The sequence below is a fragment of the Theobroma cacao genome, chromosome 9, assembly GCF_000208745.1.
Source record: "Theobroma cacao cultivar B97-61/B2 chromosome 9, Criollo_cocoa_genome_V2, whole genome shotgun sequence".
In the NCBI taxonomy this organism is placed as follows: domain Eukaryota; kingdom Viridiplantae; phylum Streptophyta; class Magnoliopsida; order Malvales; family Malvaceae; genus Theobroma; species Theobroma cacao.
The window spans coordinates 2,061,646-2,085,514 of record NC_030858.1 but is presented as its reverse complement, the minus strand read 5'-3'; the positions used below and the strand labels follow the sequence as shown (position 1 = coordinate 2,085,514).

The following is a 23,869-nucleotide window of genomic DNA, read 5'->3' as shown; positions in this document are numbered from 1 at the left end:
TCTAAATCGACGGTCAGAAAAGCATACGCGTGTACTAGGTTGTTGATGCTTGACCCGTCCCGAATAAGATAACACTCCTGGAGGATGACGGAAGATGCGTAACCAAACTTGGGGAAGTTGTGGCATAAACCCTAGATATTAGGAAAGCTTAAACCCCTCTGTGACAGCAGCTTAGGATCGCAAAAAAAGAAAAGCAAGAAAAAAAAAAAGTTTCAATGGCTGGTTCGACGATTCTATCGAGATTATCATCGGCTCGGTTAAATGCGCTTGCTCTCAAGCTTAAGAGCAACAAATCAGTGTTACCCACGATTTCTCCATTGAAACCGAGCTCTCAGTCTCAGGTTTCTTCTTCAGTGAAGCGCATCACTGGGATTTCAAGGTGAGCTTTTTTACAAGTAGAAGTTTTTGGGGTTCTAAAGTTATGAACTTTACTATTCTCTTTTCTCCTTTTTCTGTTTGATTTCTGAGAGAAATGAGATGAAGGGAAGGTTAAATGGATTAAGTATTATAACAGTGTCTCTTTTTCCCTTACTCGCACGGAATTTTAGATTACCAGTGGAGCTGAGCTGCTTAATGTCAATGATGCCATTACACAGTGCAGTAGCTTCGGCTCGCCTCAGATCATTTCTTGCCGTAGAATCTCAGAGTTGGGGTTTGATTTCTCAAGGTCTCTCTCTCTCTCTCTCTCTCTCAGAAAACACGAGGAATGATTTTATTGCTGGCACCCAGTGTTCATTGTCTTAGCATTGCCAATCATTAATAGAAAAAATGAACTGATTAAAGCGACATTTTGATCTCAAGAATTATTCCGGATGATTGGCTCTTGATCTCAACATTTTGATCTTCTAATCCGACTTGTCTTCAATGTTGCAGGTATCTCCTTGCCTTTATAACAGCACACTCTGTTTGTGGTTTGACAATGGACAAAGATCTTTGTCATCACAGTGAAGTGTAGTTCCTTTCTGAAACTTGAAAAAATCTGTAAGGGTTAATAATTTTTCTCATTGTTTCATAATGATATGATGAACGCTGGAAAGTGTTGATAAATGGGGAGACAGAGAGACTTGAATTGTTATCAAGAAACCAAATCGATCTCTCGGATTGAGCTGAATCTTTTATCAGTTTCTGACTATGTTCCCTTGTTGTCTTGCATTATCTTGCAAGGCTTGGTTTTTCTTCCTCGCTGTTCTACTTCTGCATTTCTATGAACATTTGTAATTTCAGACTGTTGGCAGGATGATCTCCATGCTCTCAAATGTTGGTATTGAATTTCAGGTTCTGAACGTTTTTTGGTCTTAACAAGAATTCTTGCATGAGTTGATCCAACTCAACATATAACGTACTAAGGCAAATGGTGCATAATCTGTTCCAGCGCCATTTATATGGAATTCAACACCGCCCTGCAATTCAGTAGGCCAAAAGCAAATTCCAGAGTGTAGCATATATTACAACGGCCATACAATTAAAAATGCCTACAGAAAATTTATGCCCCTGTTAAATTATATTACAAATGAAAATATAATGTCCATAAGCCTGAGAAGAAAAAGAAAAGAGCCTAAGAGAAAATCAAATCTCATAAAATCAACCTAACTCAAAAGAGTCGATCTTTCCATTTTCTCTACAGGGAATGTACATGGTTCCAATGCCAAACATGCAAAACAAATGGGCCAAGGGGCTGGTGAAGAATATATATATATATTAGAAATTTAAAAAATATTTAAGATGAGGAAAGGGAGAAAATGAGAAAAAAGGAAACAAGTTAGCAACCAAAAAATATGTAATATAAAAAAAATGCAAAAAAGCAATTCCAGGTTCACATGCTACCAGCTCTTCCGGGAGTGGTTTTGGTTGATTTAATTTTTGCCATGTCAACAAGGTCTCCAAACAGCTTATCCTCTGGTTTTGAAGGCTTGCTTGGTGGAATGTAAGACGAAGTGGAAACCTGGTAGGAAGAATTTTTTAGGCCATTGTCATCTCTGATGGATAGCCCATACATTTGTTGATCAAGATACTGTTGCTGACCATAGCCATATACTCCCATCTGGTTGCCATACATTTGTTGAGGATACATAGAAGCCATCTGACCAGCTGGCATTTGCTGTGGAAGCATGCCCATATACTGTGCTCCCTGGATTGGTTGGGGTTGAAAACCAACAAACTGGCTCCCCTGCACAGCCTGGTTATTAATTGCTGACAAATGACCAGTCGTGATCGGCCGAATGTACATACCCACCACCTGATCACTTCCCATATGTTGAGGTCCTTGAGGTTGGGCATGTGTTACTAAAACTTGAGTAACCATTGACTGGGGATACTGAGCACCTGATACTAGGCTAGTGTCTGCTTGTGCTTCCCAGGGTGGTGGTGGTAGTGAGCCACTACTCTGGGCACCTTTATCAACATGCAAAAAATAAGCTTCATCAATTTTACGCTAGTAGTAGCAAGAACATAACTATTCAGACAACCAAAGAAGCCTAGAACATCACTACATGAATTTGGTGAGGGAAAAGTCCGTGAAGATGTATATTAATGATTTCCCAAGTGAATGTGGCATGCTGTGATTACATGCATCAGTCCCTAAAAACAAGAAGGGCCTGTGCCAAAAGTAAAATGCTCTACTCATGCATAGAAAACCTCTTATAAACAGAACAAACCATAGACAGGTGAGGGGGGCTGCTGCTGCTGAACTAGCTGACCATTCCAAGCAGGACCAGTGCCTTGAGCATATGACTGCTCATATCGAGGTGATCCCATGTTTGGTGCAGTTCCATTTGCATGATAATTCTGCTGCTGCTGAATTTGAGGAGTCAAAGGGTTGGTTTGTCCAGCCAAACCTGAAGACTGGATGTTAACAGAATTGGACGTGTTGTTACCATCAGAAAACATATCAAAGAGAACAAGGGCATTCTGCTGTGATGCAGGAGTTGTTTGTTGCAGTTCCCCCAAAGGAACAAGGGCCAGTGAATCATCTGCCTTAGGTGAATTGTAGTCATCACCACTAAGCAGGTCCATTTTGGGATTGACTGCAGCTGGAGGAGTTGAACCATTAGTTGTAGGAGGAGCAGGAAGCAATAACTGATTAAATGGATGAGAACTTGCATCAGTGCTTGAAATGGATCTGCAAAGAAATCCTGTTAGTTAAAGCTTGAGCTATCAGAAACATCTGTTCAAGGGTTTCAGATAACCCCCAGATTAATTCAATGTCAATCCTAGCAACCTAACATTGGATAAGCAAATAAGCCATGCCTGACAGAGAGAAATACATGATTAAATATAAATAATTAAATCCAAAAATGTTCAAAGGTTTCCACTCCAACACAATCAACCACCTGCAATAAAAGTATCATATCTCAAAAACCTCAGCAACTAAACTCTGCTGAGAATTCCTCCAAACAAAGAAAAATTGGTGGTGTAGAATAACAAAAAAACCTTGTAACCAAGTTCCAGGGTGCTGACAGGGTGCTGACTACAAGAGCATGATTAGCACCAGTATTCCGGTAATGCTTAGGACAAGAAGTGTAATGCAGCACTCAAAACAGAAGTTATTATCCTTAGCATATTCTATCATTTTCTATAGAAACACAAAAGACCAATAATTTTAATCACCAAATCACTGCATAAGGTAATCCAGTTCAAAGAAGCCTAATTACCTCCCCTCAGACTGCTTGCTGCTATCCCCAGTATCAACTAGGGGACCATTGACATTCACGAGCTCTCTTGCAGGTTCAGGCTTAGGTCTCTCCGCTTGTAAAGAAGTTCCTGAAGCTATTGCTTCATGCTTTGCTAGTACCCGCTGCAAATCATCATTCAATGCTAAGCCTTGACATAGCAGTGACTCATCCCTACAAAAGATAAAAAGAATCAAAGGTGATAGGTGTTTTAAATGTAACAATATTTCACACATATCCTTCTACCATCCCGCAGAGGTTAGAAACTAACTACCAATGAAACTCTTACACCAGGCAATAAAATTACAAAGTCCTTAGGTCTCAATACTCCTGAGGATTTCACTCCCTCTTTTGGGCAAGCATTTTAATAAGTGATACTGGCACAATCACCTTAAGGACCAGGTAATACAAAAAGAATGCATCAAAAAACCAACACAGACAAGCTTGTCTGGACCATGAAAACAGATGAGAGCATCAACGTAGAGAAAGGTACTAAGGGCCACTAAGCATAACTAAAGGAAGTTATAGTAAAAGAAAGGCTGTCCTTACGATGTTGAATTAACAAGGTGTACAACTCTTTGTTTGTAGGCACGGCACTGGTCCACTAAGTCAACAATCACCTCCTGCCTAAGTCCCTGAAATTGTAGAAGAAAGATCAATCAACATTAAAATAGAAAATGAACTTATAGAAAACCACAACATGCATTATAAGATTAGCAGAAGATTTACCAGCATGAAACCTCATAAACTTTTGGAAAGGTTTTTCACTATAAAAGATGAAAAAACATAAAGTTTAAACTGAAAAACTGTTTCAATCTGACCAATTTGAGCATTACAAACCAAATTATTACACAAATGTTTGTTACATTAAGACTTAAGTAGTCACTTTATATAAAATTAATGGCTTATCAAGTAGAAACTACATTACTATGCTCTTGCGGGAACACAAAATCGTTTTAGCAAGTAAACAAAACATCTTCTTTTTCTCTAATTTCAATATTGTGAACATCTACCTCCTTGTTTCCAGGATCTAATGCATTTAGCATTTCTGCAAGGACATCCATAATACCCCGCGCGTTCTGAATTTCTGTCAAACTAATAAAAGAAACTCCAGTTAAAAGACTAGATGCATCATCAATGATAAAATACCAAGTAGGAAAAAGTGAATTAGCAATGTAATGTCTATCAATAGTATGACAGAACAAGTAGTCCACATTTTCGACTATTATAACTGCTCTAGTCCATGGAAAGTCCCTACTGCTTTATTTCCGGGTGAAAAGGGTATGCATTGCTGTGACAACACCACAGCCAAGTTTACAGGCTAAGGACAGGTAGCACTGCTGACCAAAACTGAGAAATTAAAACAAGTAGGAACTTTTTCACGTAACAACTCACTTTGATCTCTCTAAAAAGTACATTAAGGAGTGCCTAAAAAGTTTGTTTTGACAATTACTTTATTTTAATATATAGAAGACATTAAATTAGCCATATGCAGTGAATGGAAAGAAATAGTATCCTTATTAAACAATTGAAATTCACTGCAAAACCGATATTAAAAACATAACTCAATAAACTTTGTAATTTATTTATTGGGTTATGATAATATGAATTTATTATAAGCAAAAACTTTTCGCTTAACCAGATTGCTGCAGCACAATCTCTAACAAAGACATCATTCAGCAAGGGAAGTTTAAAAAAACAAAACATAGGCCATCATAGAACTGAATAGGAATAATGAAAAACCAAAAAAAAAAATCACTCTGCTTTTACTACTCAGACAACTTAGGAACAACAAAATACCTCAGGGTTGGGAACTCAGACTCTGCAGAAGACTCGGCTGTCTCTGGCCGATCAGCATTGCGAATATTTTGAGGATAAGAAGACAAAGGTTGTGATTGAGGAGGTGTAAATACAGGTGCGGACCTCTCAGATCTCTGAGGGAATACTGCCCCAGCACGCTGAAATAATAAACCAATTTGGCTCAGAGAAAAAGAAGAGGAAAAAGGCCATATTATGTAAAAGTATTACTTCCATAACTGCATGTTTTAAATATAATGAGATAATCATGAATAAATGATAGCATATGAGGAAACGAATCCCAAGAAATACAGCATGTCTGATACAGTTTGAGATGAGAGGCCTCAGCAGACATACCAACAACTCTTGGTATGCAACATAATATTGTGGATATCTTGCCCTTGCTCCTCCAAAAGCTTCTTGCCAAGTGTCAATAAGAATCAATATCTTCTCTTTGACATGAAAATCAGGCTACAATTGAGCAGAACAAAAACTGAGAACAAGTTTGACTAGAAGAAAATAAATACAAAATGGGAATTAAAATTACTTCCTACCTTTTTCTTTACTATTTTGACCATCTCATGAAGAACATCTCTCTCTGCAACATGCATATGGACAATGTCCCCACAGTTTTTTATGATAGTCTCTAGTAGCTAAACATAGCAAGTAGATCAAAATTTTTAAACAAGTTTAGTCCTATGAGACCAAAAGGTGCTAACAAAGATGAGAGAATTGATAATTATATCTAGGGATTAAGAGAAATCAATGTAAAAGTTCTCAAGAGCTTACAGTTAGTGCAAGAAGTTGAACTTTAGCATTTTTACTTCCGAGCTTCTTTTTTATGCCTTTCACAACATCTTTTGCTTGCCTGATAATAAAAATCATATTTGAATACTAAATTTAGTAAAGCACAAAAAATTCAAACTTAAAATATATAAATCCAACCAACTTCGCCTCCCTCCCTAGAAAGAGAAATTGAAAAAGAAATGCCAATATTAACCAGAAAATGAGGAAATAAACCATTTGGACCTTTCGGCTTTCACAAGAAAGCACAGTAAGTAAAAAGCAACCCGAGAAAATGATCAAAAGTAATTAAAACAACAATATTATATAACTTAATTACCACTAAGCTGACCATGTAAAAGTAACTCAAAACCTGGTTCGAAATTAAGAAATGAAAATCAACACATTAGGATGATAAGGTCACGGCCGCTAAAAATCATCTATCACATAGTAATCTTTCAACTCTAAGAAAAGTAGCCGAGCTCTATATCACCAGTCCATTTTTACATGAAATTAAATCCTCTAGCAATCAACAAGCGCCATATTTAAGAGCTGTATTATCAAATACATCAATGAATTAAATTACATATTGAACAAAGAAAAAGCAAAGCAAACCGATCAATCCTGATAAACTTCTTAAAACAAAATCTCTTACGTGTTATAAAAGAAAAGTCGGTCTTTAAATTTCGCTTAAATCTTCAATTAGTTGCAGAGTTAGAGGAGAAAAAATTAAAAAAAAAAAGAAATAAAAAACAGTCTAAGCAAAATCGAATACCGAAACAAGAAAGCACACTAGATTCACCAATCATGATTTTCATTCGTGTAATAATCATCAAATTCACACGCAATCGTCAATAGAATCATAAGAGCTACAACAACTTCTCAAAAAAGAGAGGAGAGATTGGAATCCAGTGCGACGCGTACCCAGGGTCGTGATTGAGCATGTCGCAGATCTCGATGTTCCTAGCCCAATCAGGCCCGATCAGCATATCGCTCGTAGCCCTCTCCACCATAGAGTTCACCATCTTCGCTCACTAAAAGCAATTCGCACACGCAAAAAAGAAATAAAAGAAGATCAATCCGGTTCCGGTCACCGTCCGGCGCGATCGCAACGAACAGCAGAATATTCGGGAGACTCCTCCGAAAACACCCTCTCTTTATCAAACAAATCGAACAGTCCAAAAATCGGCAGGTCTCTCTCTCCCTTTCTCTTCTCCCCACCTCGCTTCCCTCACCTATTCTCTCTCTATTCGAGATCAAATCAAATAGTTTTTTATTTTTCCGTTGAGAAAAAAATTATTTCTGTTATCGTTTTTTAACTTTTTCTCAATTATTTGGAAGGTGAAGTGAAAAAATGAATGACCAAACAAAAGCGGCCACGTGTTATTAAAAGGAAGCGCGCACGAGCCGTATCTAGATGTACTTATATTGATACCGATGGTTTTGCCGACCGCTTCCATCAAACGGTTTTCTTTTTTTCTCGTTTACCGGACTCGGTGCTTCGTGCGGGTGATTGCTGGAGTTAAAAAAACAAAAAAGGGCCTGCGGAACGGTGCCGTACTGATCATGTTCAACTTAGATGGAACTACTTTTACGTCACCGAGTGGGGATAGATCTATTCTTCACCGGCCAATGAAAAGATAGATGGGTTTCTTCCGAGTTGCGACAATAGACGACCTTCTATTAAAAAATTGTTCTTTGTGTTCTAATCATATTTTTTGGGACACATGAACTGTTTCCAAGTCAGAAAGCTTGCCTAACATTTACTTAAACAGAATAACTTTCTTTTAAGTAAATATATACATTTCGTCAAGTTTTAGTAATTCTTTTATTAATTCAATATAAGTATTAAATCAGTACATCAAATAATGGTCTATAGATTAATAATATTAATTAATTAATTTAATCATAAACACTTATTTAATTTAAAATAAAAAAATATAAATTTAATAAATAAATATGTATTTATTTGATGTAGTATCTGATTTGAAGGGTTATTGTCAAGTTGACGAGAGTTCTACTTGTTTTGGATGTTCATAAACTCCACGAGGGGAAAGTACAGTATGAAAAGGATATAGGATGATGAATTAAAAAATTGACAAGAGGTCTTTAGAAGGAGAATTTTGATAAACATGTGATCTTGGACTTTCAATACTTTAAGTTGAGAGAGAATCATTCATTTATTTATTTTTTATAAATAATTTCACTTTTCTATTATTAGTTATAATTATTAAAAAAAAAAACCTCATATCATATGTGTAACAGTTCAGATCTAAGTATTATTTTAAATTTAAATCATAATTCGTGTCCAATGACATATTATTTATTAGTAGTGATTCATTTAAATTTTTATATAAATTTTAATAATTATATTTACAAGAAATTTTAACAATTTTTGAAGTTATATTTTTTTTATTTAAATAACTTATGCAATCTTATTTAATTCCCGACCAAAATGAAGGTCGACAGAATCTAAGCAGGCACGGAAACGTCGAAGAGGAAAGCAACAAAGTTACCAGAAAAACAGAACCACACAAGGTGTTGTCTTCCCGTCATTATAAAATTCTGATATAAATCTCACCCACTAATATCTCGACTGCCTACAGCCTACTGCATTAATTTTTATGCGGTCACGAATAATATATTTTGTAAAGTTGAAAGAACAGTAGGCATCACTTTATGGCAAGGCCAATGGCTTTGGTCACAAGTCACGACCACGGCATAATCGAGGGCCTGACTAGATTCTTCACTTGCTTTTTTAGGCCTAAATTTCGGGTTCCTTGCATGTTTCAATCATCATTGTCAATATCGAGTTTTGTTTAACAAAGGTAACAGCCTGCCAAGCAACAGGGTTCCAACAGTTTTGGCTGATCATTGAGCTTTGAGCAAATCCTTTTGGCAAAGGTGCAGAGGGGATCAGGGCCCCCATTTTTGCTTTTATGAACTCTACTTTTGCAATCTCCAATATTGGGTGCAAAAAAAATTGGAAAATGCGTCCAGTTTCAGACAAGTTTCCATGGAAAGGAGACAAGGGTTCTCTCTCTAATCTCTATCTCCACCTCTCAAACCTTTGGGACTTTTTCCCTGCACTCCTGGGGTTTGCCTAGTGGTAAAATAATAGTAATAGTAATAATGATGATGATATCTATTGCAGATTAAGCGCTCTGCTTGCCTGGTGGCTCGGGTAATAAGTATGGATCTCTTTAGATTTGATAAAATGTTGCATTTTGCCTGGACTTTTATGTTAATAGTCTTCTTTTAATACCAAGCAAAGAAGCTATTTTCTCTTACCATTATCTCTTTATGGACTTGTAGATCTAACTTGGGTGTGTGAGTTTGTGCAGCTAGAACCCATGCTGGAAATTTGGAACAATGGAGATAACTAGCATTGGATCAGGACCAAAGGCCTTAAATTGCTTATTTTGGCTAACTGTTTAATTTCATACAATATATAGTGCTTTGGATTACAGAATTACGGAGTCGTTTGTCTATCTGCAAAGCTCATTGGCAAGAGGCAGATTCATGGCAACGACCTCTCACAATTTGTAGCCATACCTTCTGATACCAAGATGCTGAATTAAGCTTGCTCAATAAGGAACAGGTACTCGGACTGAAGAGGGACCAGATTTCATGTCCTCTAGGATGAAATTCAAGAGCATCTGGGATATAGGACCTTCTTTGCCTACAGATAAACACATAAAGGAAATTATTAATGCTATACGTTGTGACAAGGTAAAAGTTAAAGACCCTTTGTTTCTCGCTAAACGACTAAAGAATGGGAAACAAAAGATCATATTAAAAATGAAGTAATGGCTTTGGAAGGTGTTAGAATATGCCCAGTGATCTATTTAACATCTCTTTTAAGAAGAAGAGTGGTGCATCAGCTAGAAACTACCAAAGCAGCATGCTTTAGACTTCTTCCAACAAAGAGACCCTTAGCAAATAAGCCTGACTCCATAGAACAAACTGTGGATTAAATAGGAAAGGGCTTTCTCTTGCTACTACTTAGAAGGAAACAGAGGGGGACGAAGTACTCCAGGATCAAATATTTTAAGGCAGTTTGGTTAATGACACATTAAAATTCCAGAGGAAGCGCTTTTAAGTTATAATCCATCAGGAAGAAATGATGCAAGTCAAGTGTCAATCAACCAAAATGCAAGCCTGGTGTAATCCAAGCAAATTTCAATGCAAGAAACTAGTTAATAAAGGTTGCACCTAATGTCACAGAGGAAATTTCTTACCATCACCGATGACCTGTTCATCCCACTGCACTACAGGGCGAACAAGGACTCCACTGCCAATAAGCATCATTTCATCTGCTCTTTTCCCCTCCTCAACACTCACATTATCCACTCTTATTCCATGAAGCTTCCCATCTCTCACCATTCCCTCTGCAAGAGCCAAAACTCTCTTAGCTGTGCAACCACTCAAAATTTTGTCAAAGTTGGGCATAAGAAGCTCTTTTTCCTTTGTGACAAATGCCACATTCATATTAGGCCCTTCAGCAACAAATCCATCATTATCCAGCCAAATTGCTGCATATGCACCTTTTTCTTCAGCTTCCATCTTTGAAAGCACATTTGGAAGGTAATTTACACTCTTCATGGTGGCAAACTGGGGAGGTTTCATGGGGACCGACGAAGTGACTACTTTGATGCCTTCTGAATCAAACAAAGATTGATCTTCAATCACTATGGCATAAAGAGCTGGTTGACAGCAGCCGGAAGGTGATAGTTGGAAGTCACCCGGTCCAGCTGAAATCCAGTATCTCAGTGATCCTTTTATACACTTCGAAGCACATACAGTTTTAACAAGGATTCTTCTTATAGTCTCACGATCAAATGGAAGGACAATTTTTGCCATGGATGCTGACCTTATGATACGATCAAGATGTTGGTCTAATTCATAGAGGTATCTGCGATGTGAAAAACATGTAATGGAGCTTGATAAGTACAAAATAACATGTGAAATTATATTGAGGAATGACAGAGAGAACGACAATGACATGGGATTGCAATGACTTCTTCAATCTAACAATTCACAAAAACCTCATAAAGATATCTTTTCTCTAATTAGTTGCAAAAAACTCAATTTTCTTGACATCAAAGCCTCAATCTTGGTACAAACAAAACATTCTTAAACATATTCTAAAAAAATTATTAAATTCTTAGGGATAATCGTATTGTTCCCTGTTATGGACAGAGTTTAAGACTCGAATTAGCTACTTTCAAGGTTTTACTGCTTGGAAAGTAACAACAGAATGAAAGAATTTATCTTGTACTTCTCAAACAAGAAGGAAACTGCAACCTGACTACTGAACCATCATAGTGATGTAGAAAATAGTTGCATCTTAAAATTTATAAACATTAAATTATAAGATTGTGATTGTCGACACCATAATTTTAGATATAATGCCATTCCAACTTAGGACAAAAATAGTTCATTTTCTGCTGACAGATTCACTAACCCGTTCATTATTGCAGCAGTATCAAATACACCATGCCCCCTATGAACCATGTGATCATCCACAGGGATCACCATAGCTGCTGCATCGGTTATTATTCCACCAAAAATGCTTGAGTACATGGCCAGGAATTGCTGCTTTCCTTTATGGTTTTCTCTGTTCTGTTTTAGTTTTTCAATAGCCTTAACAAACAAAAAGTTTAGATTAAGAAAGAAAAAACAAAAACTGACACCAAAGTATAAGAAAGGTAAAAAGAAACATAGATCTAATCAAGATTCAAGAAAGCAATAAAACCATATGATCCAAAGCTGTCAACTTTATTTCGATGTGCATCAAATTTTGATTCCAAAATTTCTTAATCTGCTTTATGGAATTGTCATGTAAGAAGAACAAGACTCTTGAAAAAGAGAAAAAAGGTGATTAAGAAGACAAACCTCTGAGCAAGACAGGAGAGGAATGTCTGATAGTTTATCAGTAGAATCTGCCAGAAAAAAAATAAAGACAAAGTGGTCATACCCCAAGAGAAAATTACCCAAGCAAATGATGTGATACGAGCTGACAAAAGACACTAACCGATCAAAGGTTCAGTTTGATTAGAACTTGTAGCGATTCTCAATTCTCTGACAGATCCTTCTTTCATAAGTGAAAGATTTCGTGGAAAAACACATAAATCATGCAAGTGATGGGTGTGTCTTGGAGGAAAAAGGGACATGTATTTTGGGAGAGAAGCTGACAGAGATGCCATGGAAGCTATAGAGTCAGTTCTTGAGTGACTGATGAACGAAGATGTCTTGTTTCTATTAGTAGGCTACTCAAGTCGTTGACTATAGTTTTAGCGGATTGGATTCCAATTGCCAAGAGTGAGATGACGGGATCAAGTACAAAACTTTGGCGCAGGAACCAGAAATGATGCTCAGCATTTATAGTGTTTAATGGCGCGTGGGGTCAAACTAAGATTCCTCGACCATCCTTGACCCATGGACCCATGGACCTATGGACCCTGGTCCATGGTCCATGGTCCATGGCGTGTACTTTTTTAATTTATTTTTAAAAAATTTTCAATCTCTTTTATTGAAAATGAGCAAATATAAGGTATTAGTGATTTATTTTGTTTAATTCGAGTATTGGTGATTATTTAGAATTTAAATCTTAATAAAATAAATAAAGAAGTTATACATTTTCGTCTTGATTCAAGATTTAAAATAATTAAAGTATATTTTATTGTTTGGATTAATTCCATTTCATTCTTATAATGTTTCAATGATTGTCAATAAATTAAGATATAATCATTTAAAAAAATGTGTTTATATTTGATACAATGACTATCAATTAGACACTCAGGTGTGGACTCAAAATTTTTTTTAAGTAGTGTTATTAGGATGATACTCAAAAAAAATTTCGTCATTTCATGATCTATTAAAAGAGTACTCAGATTAAATTTAACACAAATTTTCTTAAAAGAATATTGTTGAGTACTATTATTAGTATAATTTTGTTGTTGTTGTCTGGAATCTGAGTATTGTAAGAAATTTTTTTTTCTTTTAAAATATCTTTTCATGATTTATTTATCTAAAATTATAAAAACTGGTTAAAAATTACTACTCATTATCATAAATTAAAATATTAAAATTAAATAAAATATAATATTACGTAGCAAATTATCAGGTTCAGTAACTAATAATATGACAATTATCTATTCATTGTTCAAAACTAAATATAAATATCCACAAACCATATAAATTTAAATATGAAAATCAAATAATCAAATAATATATCTATAAAATAAATAAATAAAAAGAAAGACTCAAAATTTTAAGATATTATTTGACATACAATATTATTTTTTGTTAGCTAGATTATAATTATGAACTTAAATTATCAAATTAATAAAAAAATATTTAGACATTAAGTATTTAAAAACTTAATTTGAGTTAAAAATTACTTACCATTAAAATCTATATGAGTTGTTTTAAGAGAGTAAAAAACACATCCAAATACCGAGAAGGGATAAGACTTCAATTTTTATATAGAGAAAGTAGTTTAGGATTTCTTTTTACCTGATCATATTCAAGATTAGTTTAGATTCCTGGTATACCTGATCATATTTTAAATCTTAAAGTAGATTGTGTGATTATGGTATTGACAAATATAAACCAAAATTATGGATTATGCAACGACACTAGATTAATCATTACCCAATTGGCTTCAAACATTAGAGAAGGCCTAAATTATATCTGGTATACACGCTAACAATAAATACTACATACCTATAATAGTATTAGTAATAAAACATCAAAAATTACCTTTTACTTTTAATAAAAAACAAATTTCAATTAGATTATATTACTGTATAAACATCAACACAAGTTAAGGTCAAACACTTGACGAGGTTGGTTTATATTTACCTAAACTGATTTTACACATGATCAACTATATATTACTCTTTCAAGAGTTACTTCACGTCAAGAATTGAAAATTTTAATTATATATGATGATGGACAACCTCTAAATGAGACAATAACTATCGTATACAAAGAAATATTTGATAATTTACCTTCAGGTATATAATTTTTCTTCGCAATCAAAAATATTTCCAAACTATGGCTTTTAAGTTGTTCAAACACAAGTAAATAATTTTTACTTATGTAATACAACCCTCACAAATTTTTCAATACAGCATGCTTTACTTTTTTTTTTCCCATAATTGGTAGTATACTATATCATTTACCATACATATTGAATATTACACTATTTTCTTATCATCTATACATACTTTAATATTAATAATTTAGTTAATTGTGTTGTTCTGATAACATCATCTACATAATTTAACAATTTGCTCAACTATGTTATTCTAATAACATCAAACTGATGATTAAACTTCGTTCAAAATAATGATAAATTTTCATATAATATTTCGAATTATGTCCACAAAATAATGATGTCTTAGTGCAACATGCGGGAAACAGTCTAACAATAACATGGATTGAAAGACACTTTTATGTATAGGTACTAGAAGACTACCCGTGCTATGCAACGGGTTTATAAAATTTTATAAACAGTTAATTTAATAAAAAGTAAAATTTGTATTTGAAAAAGCTTTATAAACAATTAATGAAGAAATATATACTAATTCATATCAATCCTATGTAGTAAACACACTTACTTTGATGTCTTATAATTTAAAGCAAAAGATACAAATGATTAAATTATAGACTTGAGATTCTAAAAATAACTGAATCATACGACAAAATCGTAAAATAAATTTCTCTCAATATTAACAAAAAACAAAATAGTACAAATGCAATCATTATTCATTTTACTTTACATAATATTTATAATTCTCTTATGTTTCAAGTACTTAACTATTGTTCCTTTTAACTCATTTAAGCATTTAAAATGAAATCAAATGAATTTGTCAACAATTGATTACATTAACATCAAGACATAAAACAAAATTGCTTTAGTAAAATCACAAATTATTAAAATTCCCTAAATCAAGCTCATCAATTGAATTAAAAGCTTGAATAAAAAAATTAAATAAATCAAATAAATAATTAAACAATTCATTAGTTGATCTTCCGTATCTATTTGTATTACTTAAAAAAATTTCAAATCCTTAGATTGACATTCTCTAAAGTAAGTAAGTATTAATTGTGCATCTATGTTTTTTCAAATTGTTTTCATATTTTATTACTCAAATAATTTTAAATATTATGCTCAATTAAACTAATTTTATGAATGTCACTCGATTGATTAGTTAAAATAGACATGATTTTATTGGAACTAATTCTTAAATTATCAAGTACATCAACCAAATTTCATTGAGTTGTTGTGTTTTTTCTATGAACACGTGAATATTAAGCACTTTTTTGAATAGCAAGCTCACGGGTATGATCTCTTATGAATCTAAAAATTAACCATTTGTTAACTTTCTTGAAAACATAAATCATGACTTTGCATAAAACTCTTGTCTTATCAGGTTGGGCTTGAAATCTATATTCTCTTCCAAGATATTTTTTTGCACAATAACTTTTTTTCGAACAAACCGATAATCACTTGAGTCTTTTGAGATTTCATTATATAACCTTTACAAATTCTAAATCTTTCAAACTTTGCATACTTAGTATAATATTCTGAAGCCTTTTCTAATAATTGAAACTCCATTATAACAAATGGCTCTAAATATTTTTAATTATTTTTTTCACTTCTCGTGTTTCGTCGTGATTATTATCAATCAAATCTAAAATATTTTTACAACCATAATCATGATCAATCCCATCAACACTAAACTTTTCATCAACAAAATTGCCATTATAAATATACAACAAAAATTTAAAATTATCTTTTAGGACTCAAATTTTATTTTGAACAAAGAAAAGTAAAGGAATAACACTACATTGAAGTCTCCTAAGCTCAAAAATTGAACATGAATCAACGGTTGCAGCCGCCAAGTTTTGAATTACTGATAATTTGTTAGTTGTTGAAAATTTACTCCCCTCGAAAATTGAAATATTACGCCACTCCTAAAGTTACCAACTTGTGATGTCAGACAGAACTGGCCAGGGCATGTTCTCAACATTCTGCTGGTGCCTATTTAAATTAGAATACAGCCAACCAACCAATCAAATAAGTTCAACAGTCAAAACATCAAATAAGTTAAACTTCATAACTAAAAGACATCATTGACATTGGATAGTTACCTAAACACTACCAATCATGCTTAAACAAAACATAGACACGATGCAGCAAATATGTAACATTCAATTTATAATCCGTTTACTTTTCAAAAACAAAATATTATAATTTGCTCATACATGCAAAACCTCTCAAAAATCATATATATATATATATATATATATTATTAATGCATTAAATATATTCCTTTAAATAAACAACCGTGAAAAAATTTTACCACAAATCCATACGGTAATAAACAGAAATAGGAATTTGTACAGCAAAATTTTACAAATTATAGTATCAGTATATCATATTTTGTGTCAAATATAATCCCTTGAATGAATAGGGAGACATAAAATCATATATAAGACCAACCATTCACGAATCGTACTGTTGGAAACCGTACGTGCCCACCCCGCAGGGAAAAACGCGCCAAATCCCAGAAAAATGGCGTAAAATTGCTGTTCCCAACTGAAGGCAACGCAGCACCGACAACCGCCTCTCCAACTTCGATTCAAGAACCCAAATTGAAACCCTAGATCAGTAATTTTAATCAAATTCGTTCTCATCCTTTAAAAAAAACTAGGTCTATCTTTTTTTTTTTATTCCAAAATAGGCAATTAGGGTTGTTCAAAACCCTAGACTTCACATTTCTTGCATTTTCTAAAAATACCTATAGGTGGAAAAACCCTTGGTCAATTGCCTACTGGGTTAGTGTTTTCCAAGCGAAAGCTTCGATGGCGATCATTGGCGACGCGCTACGGCAAGCGTTTATGCCGAAGCACGAGTACGAGAGCCTAAGAGAGGAAGACAAAGCTTGGACGAAGCTTCAAAGACCGATCTTAATAGGTTCTATTGGGATCGTTTGTCTCGCGATCTTTGTTTGCACAGTTATAAGCTTGAAGATCGTGTTTCCGGGAGATGATTTGAAGCGACCGTTTTGCGACGACCGGAGACTACAGCCTTTGCCGGTGAATGTGAAAGGAGGAGGTGGTGGCGATTCGGATCTGTTGCCCGGAGCGTTTTCTTTGACTGATCAAGAGACTGTGGATTACTATTGGATGGTTGTGTTTGTTCCATCCATGATCATTTTCTTGGCTTCGGTTCTGTATCTTGTAGCAGGTCAGTCAAGATTCTGTTATTTACGCTTTGTTTCCTTTAAGCGAAATTTAGAGCGAGTATGACAGTTCTTTCGAGGTCTTGTTGAGAAAAGTATGGAGGATACAGAATTGCACATTGTGAAAAAGAAGCATTTTGAAAGGAGGAATGTTGGCTTTGGATTTTGAATTGGAGAGGCTATAGAGTTCACTTTTTGTTTATTCTTCAGTATAAGAAATTTGTGCCTGGAGATTGGATTATCATGGCTAAGAAGCTGAAAATCGCCCCTGGTTACACATTTTGAAATAACTTGGGAATATAGATGGAATACCATTCTTAGACGATATTAAGAAAATCAAGATTCTTATTAGACCTGCTCAATGGTTTAGGAGGATATTATTGGTTGTCTGGTTTAGTCTTCTCAAAATGAATTGATCCTTTAATGGTCTCCACTCCCATTTCTGTAAGTTAGGTTCCCGGTGGTAAATGGTTGATTTACATATTCTCTGCCTATTTGGTTAGCTCTCAATTAGTCATTGCTTCTATTTTATACACTTCACATAAATTTTGGGTAACCTGTCTATCGACCTCTAATATTGACTTTCTGTTGTTATTGTGAGGTTAAACTGGCCCCAAGAATTTTGGAACTTGAATTTATACTTTTGTGTGTGTTATGCCCTCTGCCTTTTCTATTTCTAATGGTTTTAGTCATGATTCAGGAATTACTGTTGCTTATGCAGCTCCAACAAGGCATGGATGTTTAAAGGTGGTTGAGAATAATTACTGTGCTTCAAAAAGAGGTATGCCTATTTGTTATTTCTTTTACTTGATCTCCTATTGGTATTGGAACTTTTGGCCCCTTCTAGGTTTGTTATAATTCCATTGACATTGTTTTATCACTGCTCATGTTTTGGAGATCTAGAATATAACTTGGTAATTTTAAAATGGTGCTACTTGTTGAAAACTGTTGTTTTGCCGGAAAGAAGTGGGAAGATGGAATTTGTACTTGTTCTAGCTACTGCTTCAAAGTAAATGACCAGATCTTCTTGTCTTTCTCCTCCTCCTGAAAATTAGTGTAAATTAAATTATTGAAATTTGGCTCTATAAAGCTATGAAGACAATTAACAGCTTGAATAGATATACTTATTCATTTGCTAGGCTTTCTTTGAGGTCATCTGAACTGCTACAATTTGTTACCGTTTTATCTCTGTTATTATGTTACTGTTTTTCATATGTGCAGATGTTACTTTCATAGATAAGAATGCATGTTGAGTTATCATATTAACTTTATTGCAATCTACAGGCGGGGTTCGTTGCCTGTCCATTTTGAATGTGGTTTTTGCCATCATCTTCGGTCTTCTTGCTTTGTTCTTGGGTTCAAGCCTCCTCACATTAGGGAGCAGCTGCTCATTGCCCTTGTTTTGGTGCTATGAGATTGGTTCGTGGGGGCTGGTGATTCTATATGCAGGAACTGCCATCTTCTTAAGGAGGAGAGCTGCCATAATTCTTGATGAAGGAGAGTTTGGTAGTCGAAATCTTGGTTTAGAAATGTTAGAGGCTAACCCCTTGGAAGTGACCCCAGATGTGGAAAGGCGTGTTAATGAAGGCTTCAAAGCATGGATGGGATCATCCCTCCTATCGTCTGACGATGAAGATGAACCTGAGACTTATCATGACGCACCTCATTTAACACGTACAGCTTCTAACAGGCAGAGAGTGTGATCTTATATCAAGTCACACCTAGTTACAGACTTTCTGTGGAAAATTTCACTACTTTGCTGTCAGCAGGAAGCTGGTTCAATTTTGGAGTGTGGAAGCTCACGTGTAAGAGTTGTTCAACCAGCAGCACATGAATTCTAATTGTAGTTTGTCTGGTTGATTGTGCTGTCGATTGCTTCTCTCCTCATAGGTGACCTTCGTAGCTTGTGAATAGTTAACCACAGTGACTCATTGCCATTTGGTGTTTTGCGCCTTACTCATGAAAAAGTGATATGCATTTTAGCTACACTTTCTTGTAGAGCTCGTGTACTTGCCCAGCTGGGTCATCAAAGCTTCAAAATTCAGTAATGGCAGAAACCATTAAAAGCTGTTCCTTGTGCCTCTATCATGCTTTGTTGGAGGATGAATGTCAACTGATTTTAGTGTGCTGTGCATGTCATTTCGCAAATTTGACCAGGTGCAGCTGATGTCTATGTTTAGTAAAAATAAAAAGAAAATTGTAAAAATATAGAATTTTGCATTTTCTCTGGACAAGTCTGGCATTTGGACTTGGCAAGGTAAAATTGGTTAGGCAAGGTTTTTTGTGGGCCGAAAAGGGATTATTGCAAACTTGCAACAAAGCTCAAAGCGTAGAACGGGAATGAGTAGCCCAACTGCTGACTGGCTCAGCAGTTTCGAGTAAGATTGGGCTTAGATAAACAAATTGAAAGCCCAAAATCCTAAGTTCCCCACATCACATGTTCTTTCCTCACTAAACCCTAATCTCTCTCTCTCTCTCTCTCTCTACACCATCGTTCACAGTCGACGGTCCTCACTTCCAAATCTCTTCGTTGAGGTGCACATCTCCTATCTCCTCAACATCTTCTAATTACTTGACAATCTCTCCTCAACGATGGCAACCAACTACGATTACGAGGAGGCCCCAGCCAACTACGACGAAACCCACCGCCAAGACCTCGGCTACGACCCCAACTTCGTCCCCGACTCCGTCAAGTCATTCGTAGGCCACCTATACCGTCACATTCGCGAGAAAAATGTCTACGAGATTCACCAGATGTACGAGATCTCATTCCAGACCCTCTCGGACCGTCTCTTCAAAGACACTCCCTGGCCCTCCGTCGACGCCGTCGCTCATTACGTCGACAACGACCAAGTATTTTGCCTCCTTTACCGTGAGATGTGGTTTCGCCACCTCTATGCTCGCCTTTCTCCCACTCTCAAGCAGAGGATAGATTCTTGGGATAATTATTGTAGCCTCTTTCAGGTAATTATTTTTAATTTGTGATCATATCTGTGATTCTGTGACGTGGAGTAATTTGATTGGGCTTTGGTTTTATCTTAGGTGGTGTTGCATAGGGTAGTTAACATGCAGTTACCAAATCAATGGTTATGGGACATGGTGGATGAATTTGTGTACCAGTTCCAGAGTTTCTGTCAATACAGAGCCAAAATGAAGAACAAAAGTGAGCAGGAAATCGCGCTTCTGAGGCAATATGATCAGGTATTTCAATTCCCCGCAACTTGCTTATTGGTCTTTTTGCATTATGAAATTATGAAAGCAAATTGTCATTTGAACTGTATTTATTCTCATTGTCCTTGTGGGGATTTGATGTTTTTCTGTTTTTTTTATAGGCGTGGAATGTGTATGGGGTGCTTAACTACTTGCAAGCCTTTGTGGAGAAGTCGAATATTATGCAGATATTAGAGCAGGAGAAGGAGGGTCTTGAACAATTTACTGCTACTGATGGGTATGATTACAGTGGTGGAAGCAATGTCTTGAAGGTGTTGGGATACTTCAGTATGGTGGGTTTGTTACGTGTACATTGCCTGTTGGGTGATTACCAAACCGGGCTCAAGTGCTTGTTTCCTATTGACATTAGTCAACAAGGTGTTTACACCAGTGTTATTGGAAGTCACATTACAACCATATATCATTATGGTTTTGCCAATCTCATGTTGAGGAGGTATGTTTTCATTTTGCCATATTTACCATGTAATGAGTTGTTAATGTATAATAACTTTTTCTGCCTGTACTAAAATTGTTATTCAACTTTAATTCTTGTGTCGTTTTTTGGTTGAGCTTGATAATAATAATTTTTTTTATTAAAGGTAGTATTTTTTATTAAAGGTATGTGGAGGCTATTCGTGAATTCAATAAGATTCTCTTGTACATTTACAAGACCAAGCAGTTTCATCAGAAATCTCCGCAGTATGAACAGATACTGAAAAAGAATGAACAGATGTATGCCTTGCTGGCAATATGTCTTTCACTTTGCCCCCAAGTGAAGCTTGTTGAGGAGACTGTGAACTCTCAATTGCGGGAGAAATATGGTGAAAAGATGGCTAGGATGCAAAGATATGACGATGAAGCTTTTGCCATCTATGATGAGCTCTTCTCATATGCATGTCCCAAGTTTATTACCCCTTCAGCTCCAAGTTTTGAGGAGCCCCTTGTAAATTACAACCAGGTACTTAGGTTTGTTGTTTTCTAGGCAATCTTGAGAAAGATTTTGGTGGAAGCACATTAAATAAATCATTTATGCTTATTCCTTTCAATATTTACACCCACAGTCCTTTCAGTTATTTTCAGCATACATGTTTATGTCACATAAACTTGCAGTAGTTAGGCTCTTTTATATTTCTTATATTGCTAATAGTTTAGTTGCCCCTAAAACAATCAATTATCAGGCCATAGGTTGTTTACTATTTCTTGGAACTGTGAGGTTGTGCACCCCTAGTTTTGGTATGAAAAAAACATACCTGCAAATTTATCTTGTTAGATTCACAAATAATGCGGATGTAGAGCTTAGGCACATGTTATGTTGGTTCATTGTATTTAGTAGATGATTAGCTTTCCTCAATCTAATGTATTTAGTTTCAGCAATAATTGTGTCTCATTTGGATGGAGACCCTGTCCCGAGGACAAAGCTTAGGCGGTAGTAGGGTGGGAGAGATAGCGTAGATCTTAAGTTCAGATACTTATTTATTGTTGAGGAAGGGAAGCAAAAAGGTCACTTGGCATGTTCTTTAAGCTTGGTCTTCTTATATTGGCCTTTCCTTTTGTTTGTGTTATGTGAGTTTACCAACTGCTATTTAATTTATTTTACTGCAGGATGCCTACAGACTTCAGTTGAAGCTGTTTCTTTATGAAGTGAAGCAGCAACAGTTGTTATCAGGTGTCCGGACTTTTCTTAAAGTGTATTCAACTATATCACTTGGGAAGCTTGCAAATTACATGGAAGTGGATGAGCCCACTCTGAGGTGGACATTTTTTTTCTTCCTCATGTTCCTTTGTATTTGATTTAACCATGGTTGCTTAATTTATTGTGTATGAGGTACTGACCTCCTTTTTGTCATATTTTATAGGACTATCTTGTTGACATACAAGCACAAAACTCATGCTGTTGATTCTGATGGAAAGATTATCTCTAATGCTGATGTGGACTTCTACATTGATGATGTATGTTAATTTTTATCTTAAGCAAGTATCTATGTGCTGTTTTGAAAATATGCTTTTAAGTCATGATGCCATCTTTAGAGCTATTTTTAGTTGCAGGCACAGATAGCACACACAAGCAAGTTTTTGTTGGTATCTCCATTGGAAAACAATAGCTGAATTTCTTTCAGACTAGCTAATGTAAATTAAAACTTAAAGTTGTGTCAAGAGATGGTTTTCAATATATCATATTAGGCTGTGAATTCCCTTTTTTCTTTGGAGGTTAGCTAATTTCTCTATTTTTTGGCATTGCAAGTCACACTCTACTTTGCTGCAGGATATGATCCATGTTGTTGAATCCAAGCCTGTGAAACGTTATGGTGATTACTTCTTGCGACAGGTTGTCAAGGTATGGTATATATACTTCTTGCTTATGCATGCATAGCCAAGCATTCTGGGTTTATTCTACTTACTACTTATGGTGATCTTTTTTGGACCTTCTTATTACAGCTTGAAGGAGTGATAAATGATATGGATCGGATAAAGCTGGAATAGGTTGCCAATTTATCTCGCTTGGAGTAGACAGATTTTACTTGATGGTTTTACCTTCACACTTGGCAGAGATTTAATTTTATTTACATGGGCATTTTGATGCCTTATTTTTGAATTAGTGGAATGTGCTTGGCTTCAGATGTAGTTGTGTACCTGCTGTGTCGAATTCAATTTAAGATATAAATAGTTCCTTGATATGAGCACCGTAAGAACTAAGAACGTCAAAAGAGGTTTAATCCTAGTTATGCTTTGCTGGCATGGCAGAACATTTTTTGTCGTGATACTGTAATCATCTATCGAGCAATCAATGAACTGAACATTCAACCGTGCAAAATGAATGTCATTAAGTACTCTGCTCCTTCCGTGAGGGACGAAGCTGATTTCCATCCAATATTACCTACATTGCCTCTCATGGTTTATATTAGTTGCAGAAGCAAGATTTGGCATCGATGACGATTCTTTCCAGAAGTTTTGTGCGGACCATAATTTTAAAGGAAAAATATTCATAATTCACTAGAAGGTTTGGTGACTTGTTTTTCCATTGTGGGTTAGACGACCATTGGCTAGAGGAAATCGAACTTGCATTATTCAGAAATTCAGGAAATTTCTGTGCTCTTTCCAAAGCCTTGGATATTGCCATAGGAGTTGGAACTGGTTTGGCCTTGACGATGC

General features: G+C 35.4%; 5 protein-coding genes across 7 annotated transcripts; 3 read left to right on the top strand and 2 right to left on the bottom strand.

Moving 5' to 3' along the window:
• LOC18587942 lies at positions 91 to 1,299 on the top strand. Its single transcript, XM_007012012.2, has 3 exons — positions 91 to 379; positions 549 to 667; positions 874 to 1,299. Exons 1-3 carry the CDS (start codon positions 216 to 218, stop codon positions 891 to 893), a joined length of 303 nt encoding a protein of 100 aa, XP_007012074.1. The 5' UTR covers positions 91 to 215; the 3' UTR covers positions 894 to 1,299.
• On the bottom strand, positions 1,407 to 7,527 carry LOC18587941 (target of Myb protein 1). The gene is made up of 10 exons (XM_007012011.2): positions 7,173 to 7,527; positions 6,255 to 6,333; positions 6,020 to 6,118; positions 5,823 to 5,936; positions 5,469 to 5,626; positions 4,682 to 4,763; positions 4,218 to 4,303; positions 3,651 to 3,842; positions 2,655 to 3,118; positions 1,407 to 2,391 (listed from the first exon to the last, which is right to left on the bottom strand). Exons 1-10 carry the CDS (start codon positions 7,271 to 7,273, stop codon positions 1,814 to 1,816), a joined length of 1,953 nt encoding a protein of 650 aa, XP_007012073.1. The 5' UTR covers positions 7,274 to 7,527; the 3' UTR covers positions 1,407 to 1,813.
• On the bottom strand, positions 9,628 to 12,605 carry LOC18587940 (D-amino-acid transaminase, chloroplastic). Its single transcript, XM_007012008.2, has 5 exons — positions 12,286 to 12,605; positions 12,147 to 12,193; positions 11,716 to 11,894; positions 10,490 to 11,163; positions 9,628 to 9,930 (listed from the first exon to the last, which is right to left on the bottom strand). The coding sequence occupies exons 1-5, from the start codon at positions 12,455 to 12,457 to the stop codon at positions 9,836 to 9,838; spliced, it is 1,167 nt and encodes a 388-aa protein (XP_007012070.2). The 5' UTR covers positions 12,458 to 12,605; the 3' UTR covers positions 9,628 to 9,835.
• On the top strand, positions 16,759 to 19,590 carry LOC18587939. 2 transcript variants are annotated; one of them, XM_007012007.2, is made up of 3 exons: positions 16,759 to 17,514; positions 18,231 to 18,290; positions 18,794 to 19,590. In XM_007012007.2, exons 1-3 carry the CDS (start codon positions 17,130 to 17,132, stop codon positions 19,210 to 19,212), a joined length of 864 nt encoding a protein of 287 aa, XP_007012069.2. In that variant the 5' UTR covers positions 16,759 to 17,129; the 3' UTR covers positions 19,213 to 19,590. The 2 variants fall into 2 exon arrangements, with proteins under 2 accessions (XP_007012069.2, XP_007012068.2); XM_007012006.2 differs by having other exon boundaries at positions 16,763 to 17,514; positions 18,210 to 18,290.
• Positions 19,963 to 23,448, top strand: LOC18587938 (eukaryotic translation initiation factor 3 subunit L). Of its 2 annotated transcripts, none has more exons than XM_018127156.1 (8): positions 19,963 to 20,473; positions 20,552 to 20,710; positions 20,842 to 21,173; positions 21,338 to 21,677; positions 22,322 to 22,470; positions 22,576 to 22,669; positions 22,962 to 23,054; positions 23,156 to 23,448. In XM_018127156.1, the coding sequence occupies exons 1-8, from the start codon at positions 20,102 to 20,104 to the stop codon at positions 23,198 to 23,200; spliced, it is 1,584 nt and encodes a 527-aa protein (XP_017982645.1). In that variant the 5' UTR covers positions 19,963 to 20,101; the 3' UTR covers positions 23,201 to 23,448. The 2 variants fall into 2 exon arrangements, with proteins under 2 accessions (XP_017982645.1, XP_017982646.1); XM_018127157.1 differs by having other exon boundaries at positions 20,102 to 20,473; positions 22,983 to 23,054.